The sequence below is a fragment of the Anopheles coluzzii genome, chromosome 2 (assembly GCF_943734685.1).
Source record: "Anopheles coluzzii chromosome 2, AcolN3, whole genome shotgun sequence".
Lineage (NCBI taxonomy): Eukaryota > Metazoa > Arthropoda > Insecta > Diptera > Culicidae > Anopheles > Anopheles coluzzii.
The window spans coordinates 73,665,069-73,671,683 of record NC_064670.1 but is presented as its reverse complement, the minus strand read 5'-3'; the positions used below and the strand labels follow the sequence as shown (position 1 = coordinate 73,671,683).

Below are 6,615 nucleotides of genomic sequence, written 5' to 3'. Positions count from 1 at the left end.
TGACCACTCGACTCGCCTCTGTGTCGGCGAGGTATCGCTGGTGGCATCGAGCATCCTCCCTTATCAGATGGTGATGTGGAATGAGCCCGGCCATGAGTACAGCAACGCTGTAGCTCATGGAGCGAAATCCGCTCACCACTCGCTGCGCCAGGTGTCGTTGGGCACTTGCTAACATCCGCAGGCACCACTGGCGTTCCGTGGCCTCAGCCCAGATGGGTGCACCGTAGCGGATGATTGACTCCGACACCCCGGCGAGCAATCTCCGCTTGGCTACATGGGGCCCGCTGTGATTTCTCATGACGTTGGTCACTACCCTCACCACGCGACTGGCCTTGTCCACGACCATTTTCACGTGCGGTCGCCACAAAAGGTGGTCATGAATCATCACCCCCAGGTAGCGAATCGCCTGCTTGGAGCGAATCTCAACTCCACCCACTCGCATTGGTATCTCAGGATGCCCTCGGCGGAGGCTGGATATCATAACGCATTCCGTCTTTTCTGGAGCCAGCTGCAGATGGTGTTGCCTCATCCACGCGTGCACTAATTCCACTGCTTCCTCTGCTATTCTCGCCGCGTGTTCTGGCGTTGTTCCTGCCGCTAGAATCGCCAAGTCATCGGCGAACCTAACTATCTGAGCCCCTTCAGGGAAGTCCAACCGCAGCACGCCGTCGTATCCGACGTTCCATAGTGTGGGACCCAGAATAGATCCTTGCGGACAGCCGGCCGAGACTCGACGCGTCACGGGACCTTCTGCAGTGTCGTAAGTCAATTCCCTGTTGGTGAAATAGTCCAGCAGAATGCTGCGCAGCTGCAGAGGAACTCCTTTCTCTCTCAGCGCCTCCGCGATGCATTGCCAGTTGGCGGTGTTGAACGCGTTGCGTACGTCGAGTGCAACAACCATGAGACATCGCCTGTCGCGGTTGTTTGTGCGCCCAAACGACATGGCTCGTCGACCCGCGTTCACCACCTGTTGGATAGCCAGCAATGTTGATCGTCCGCGCCGAAATCCGTACTGATGCTCAGACAGTTTTGGGTTCTCCGGATTCTCCAGGTGCTCGTTCAAGCGGTTCAGCAGCAACCTCTCGAACGCCTTGCCCGCGTTGTCCAGAAGGCAAAGCGGACGGAAGGATGATGGGTCGCCCGGTGGTTTGCCCGGCTTAGGCAGGAGTACCAATCGCTGCTTTTTCCACTGTTGTGGGAAGCAGGACGTGTTCAGGCACTCCTGGTACACCTGTCGGAATGGGCCAGGGTATTTCGTTATGGCCACTGCAAGTGCGGCATTTGGCACCCCATCAAGACCCGGGGCCTTCTTAGGATGCATGCTACTAGCGATGGTTTGCAACTCCGGATCGGTGATCTCACGAAGCGGCACCATGTTGCCAGCTTCGTTTCCGTCTATAGTGGGCCACTCTGCTGGGGGATGCTCCGGGAACAACGTGGAGACCACTCTCTCCAACACCGCTGGATCGCGCTCCTGTGCCGTACGTGTGGGTTTCATACGATAAAGGACCTTACGGAAAAGTTGCCCCGTCTCATCGTTGTGCATCGCTAGCACCATACATTCGAAGAATTGCTTTTTGCTAGCTTTAATTGCAGTCTTTAATGCATTTCTCGTCTGCTGGACCTCGGCTGCCACTCCCAGATGGTTGGGTGGTACGTTGCGCAGCTGATCTGCCTCGCGGCAAGCCTCTACCAGGTTCGCGATTTCCGGGGTCCACCAGTATGCTGGCCGGCCTGTATATTCCTGCGAAGGAAACACGCGTGACATAGTCTCGTCACAGGCCCGTGTCAATGCCTCCACCAAGCTTTCTGCACTCGTGCCTCGCTCCTCAAACTGGGAAGCCCGCAGCGATGACTCGAATAACTGGGAGTTGAACTGTCGCGTGTTCCATCGTGTCCCAGCCAAACGCGCTGATGCTGAGCGTTGTCCCCGTGGTATCCCTCGTCGATCCGTCGTTGGAAGCTCGCCGATTGTGTAGCGGATGTACACATGGTCGGAGTAAGAGTAGCTCCGCAAGATTCGCCAGCAAGTGGCCGGGTTTGTCGCCAGGTCCGGACGGCAGATAGACGGGCTAGCAAACGCCACGTCAATTCTACTGGGCCGCGCTACTCCACAGCCCCGGAAAGTGGGTTCGGTTCCGACGTTAAGGACTTCGAGCTGGAGACTGTTGGCCAGCTGGAGAAGCGCCTCACCTTTCTGGTTGGTACGCTCGCTCCCCCAAGCGTTATGCCAGGCGTTGAAATCGCCTGCCAGCAGCACCCGTGGATGGCCTTGGGCCAATACGAAGATCCGGTCTAAGATCCCCTCAAACTCCGCCACTCCGATGTGAGGTTGAACGTAGCAGTTCACAATCGTTACCCCATTGACGTCTGCTACCACGACGCCCGGAACTCGGACACTTCGGATGCGCTGGATAGGGTATCGCACTCCGCTGGTTACTATGGCCACCTTTTTGTCGCAGTCAACCACCCAGTTGCCGTTATTTTGGGGAACTCCGTAGATTTCCGACAACAGCATAACGTCCACTTTTTCTACCCGCATCGTATTGAGCGCAAGATCTTGCGCAGTCCTGCTCTTGTTGAGATTTATTTGTAAAATATCCATCAACAAGTCCGTGTTGTTATCGCACAGGAGGCGGCGGCGATACGATGCGGGCCGCCGCAGATCATGCATTTTAGGTCGTTATTGCAGTTGGCTGCCTTGTGGTCAATCGCTCCACAGCGCAGGCACATGCCGGATCTGTCGATCCCCTGGCAGTCCCTGGACATGTGGCCGCGTTCCAGGCACCGAAAACAACGGCGCGAATTTGGCAACGGTTTCGGTGCTTCTCGTACCATGCAGCAAGAGTAGCCAATTAGGAGCCGCTTATCTATGAGATGGTTGGCGTCGCTGCGTGGCAATCGCACTCGGGCACGCTGTGAACCATCGCGCCGCTCCCAGATGTTGATAGTAGCCAGCGTCGCCTCCTTCTCTAACACTGTCTGGAATGTCTTGCGGATGTCCTCCTCCGTGGCCAACATGTCAATATTGGTGATAATTATCTCCGCCATCTCAGTGACAACCCGCGCAGTACCCATCTCACCTAACTCTTCCTGTATTTTTTTCATGAGGGCTATAGCGTCAGCGTTGCGCTCCAGTTTAAGGCGCAGGTGGTCGCGCGCCGTTCGATGTCCCCTTCGAATCTGGCGATTTTCCTCAGCCAGATTCGGGTTCAAACGAACTTTTTCGTACAGCGTTTGATAGGTTTGACCCGTACCCGGTGCCACGAATATTTCATCTGGCCTCTTCCGAGCAGAGCGTCTCTGCAGGTTTTCGCACCGTTGATGTTGCTGACCAGCTGCGTCTGTTGTCTGCAGACCCGCCCTCGGCTGCTCCTGCTGGTGTTGTTGTTGTTTCCGCCGCTCCGTCCGCAGCTCCTGCCAACGACGCGACTTTCGCTGGACAACTTCTGCGAAGGAATCCTCGAGTGTCCCCGCTGACGATGAGGCTTCTTCTATCAATTCACTTTCCTGGTGCTGTCGTTGGAGCTGACGTAGTGACGGTTGCAACTCTTGCGACTGTCGCACAGTTAGTGACTGCCGTGATGGTTGTCGGTGTTGTTTTCGCTGCTGCTGCTGCTGCTGTTGCTGGTTGCCTCTTGAATGGCTGGGTTTGGAACTGTTTCCCATAAGCAATGAGATCAGCTCCCGATCGCGCTGGGCCTCTTCGCATAACGCCTTCGTGCGTTTTTCGGCTTCCTCTCTGAGGGCGTCCTCGCGACGCCTGGCATCTTCCCGCGCCTCCTGTGCTGCGCGTTCTACCCGTTCAGAGCTTTCTGCAAGCTGCTGCCGCATAAGCCCGAGCTCGACTTGGAGCTGGGTAATCACAGCCTGCAGCTCCGTTTTCTCTCTGCGTGACTCCTCAAGCAGTTCCGCTTTTTCCATGCGCGATTCTTCGAGCAGCAAGCGCAATTCGCTCACATCGCTTGAGCGTTTCGTGAGGCCCGTGTCAATGCGAGCCTTTGTAGCTACAGCCATAGCATTTGGCTTTTTTGGAATCGCCCCGCTGCTACAATCCATTGGGATTGTTCTCGTTCGGAGCGTCTTCGCGGTTCCATTCATGCTGTTGCCGCTATCATATCGTCTTTTTTTTTGGTACGTACCGCTGTAAACTTTCTGAGCCGCTGTACTGCTGCTGCGTGCCGCTCCGCCGTCTGGATCCTCGGATCCGGCCGTCTAACCGCGCTGACACGAGTTTTAGCTGTTTTCAATCCTTGAATCCTACCCTATATCCCCCCTTTTTTGTTTGTTTTCACGCTTCCCTCTGCTTATGCGAATTGCGATTGTGTGCGAGACTGTGAGCCGACGACAATAATTTTCGCTTATTTCCGCTGTGGTTCCTGTGGTATTCGCAAAACCTTCACTAAATCCTTGTGCAAATCACCTACTCCTCTCGATGTGTGCATCTGAATTCCGTAAACTTTGTCAATATCAACTGTTTTATGACCGATCCGGGCTTGGAGCTACACGAACACATCCGATCACGCTGAACACACACACCGTCCAATCTAAATGTAAATGATGAATTTTAACTGCATCACTGTCACTGCTTCTTTTTATGATGTCAAGAAACATTGCCTTGAATTTTGGCCAGGCTTCATAACTCCCGTTAAAAGAGGGAAGCGATGCAGGAAGCGGATATTGCTGCACTATAACTGAAGTAGGTTAAACTTCTGTTAAAGATGTAGATACAGATGGTTTATTATTGACTTCGCAAATAGCCTCTTCCAACGCATTTGTTAATTTTCTATATACCCGCTGCGCAAATTCGAGCAGTTTCCAGCGCAGAAAATGCACCAAAATCTGCGCTGGCCAGCGCAGATTTGGCCTGGTCTCCCGCGCTGTTCTTCAGCGATTTCTGCGCTGGGTCGCGCAGTTCGGGCAGTTCGGGCAGTTCGGACAGTTCGGGCGGCGGAGCAAAAAAAAACGGTCAAAAAAATCAAAAAAATTGGCGCCCATTTTTTCGTCCGCTTCTTCTCCCTCCCTCGCCCTGCCTTGCCTTACTTGCGCTTCAGCCCGTGCCTTCCGCCGCCAGCTGATTGGGTGTTTGTGGTGTATGCGTTGATTCATATATGTGCATTGCGGTTGTGTATTGTTATTGGTGGGTGTTAGCATTTATTAATTTGTGTGTGACCTTGAGACGCTGTGGGAGAAGCTGGATTGGGATTCAAAGTGTTATCGGTGTATTGATGGATTATTTTATTTCGTGCCGCTGGTGATGAGACCATTCGATGCCCCTGCCAATTGAGGGTGAAGAAGCCTATTTAAAACAAGCGTAGGAGAACGTCTAACACTAATCTAATATTTTTTAATTTGAACATGTTTGATGCTTCAACGACCTTCTAAGCATCATGTAGCACAATGTATAGTGGCAATAAAATATTTTTTTTAATGTGCCGAAATCTGTCTCGAGTTTTTGGGTCTCGACACACACACGCACACAGCGCGGGGAAAGTGACCATTCACTCTATCATGCCGCGATCCCCCACCCCGTCCGGCGCTAGGGATGAGGATGCTACAAGAAAGCTGAACCAACCGTTCGACCGATAAGGTAGCCGTAATCGATCATGCGTGGAGGGGGAGGTGGTCTAGTGAGGGGGGGGGGGGGAGTGCGTGCTTGCGCGACTTCGGGGGTGCGTGCTGGCGTGCGCGCTTTCATGCTCGCGGGCGCGCGTACGTGCGTGTGTATGAGTGCGTGCGTGCTGGCGTGCGCGCGTTCATGCATGTGTGCGCGCGCGCGCGCGCGCGTGTGTGTGTGTGTGTGTGTGTGTGTGTGTGTGTGCGAGCTTGCGCGCGCGTGTTTGTGTGTGAGTTTGCACGAGCGTGTTTGTGTGTTTGTGTGTGTGCGTGCGTTTGGAAACCCTAAAACTATTTTATTCTGATGCGTACATTTTCATCCGCTGCGGCTACAAAATACCACGCATTTTCGATCTCGCTACCTGAGAGACAACACAACCATTGGCATTGGCATCTTTGCGATCGGCTCTGCTGTTGGGGGTATTAAAAAGACACAGGATCTAAGCAAACGTGCGTGTGATATGTTGCACATTTATGTCCAAATCAGCTAGCGGACGCAAGTGGAAACAACATTTTGAATTGAATCCATACCAAAGAGGATTCTGGATTTGTTTATTACGGTGCACGTATGGTGCTGCACCTGTCCGTCCAGAATCTGGTGGCTTGTTGGTTTGGAGTAGTTATCATGACGCCGATTGACCGGCAATGCCTTGGAATGGGTTCGGACCGGTAGGTTCATGTTTTGATCGAGTGCATTCCGTGCATTTGTCGCGTCACAGCGGTAGCCCGGTAGCAACAAAGTCAAGACAAATTCTTACCCGGGTGTGGACTGCTACGCTAAGTTCTTTTTATTATTATTATTATTATTATTATTATTATTATTATTATTATTATTATTATTATTGGCGTAATAGCCAACGCGATCATGCCGGCCTTTTCAGGACTTGAGTACCACGTAGCCGGATAGTCACCTCTTGATACGGCGGACGGTTCGTACGCGGTTAGAACCCACGACGGGGGTACTGCCACACTGTCTCCTGCTCGATGTATACGCTGCAG

General features: G+C 53.2%; 1 protein-coding gene across 1 annotated transcript; it reads right to left on the bottom strand.

Annotated features, from left to right (window-relative positions):
• Positions 1-2,707: 2,707 nt before the first annotated feature.
• On the bottom strand, positions 2,708-4,017 carry LOC120960435 (trichohyalin-like). Its single transcript, XM_040384336.2, has 2 exons — positions 2,836-4,017; positions 2,708-2,761 (listed from the first exon to the last, which is right to left on the bottom strand). Exons 1-2 carry the CDS (start codon positions 4,015-4,017, stop codon positions 2,708-2,710), a joined length of 1,236 nt encoding a protein of 411 aa, XP_040240270.2.
• Between the last annotated feature and the right edge of the window lie 2,598 nt (positions 4,018-6,615).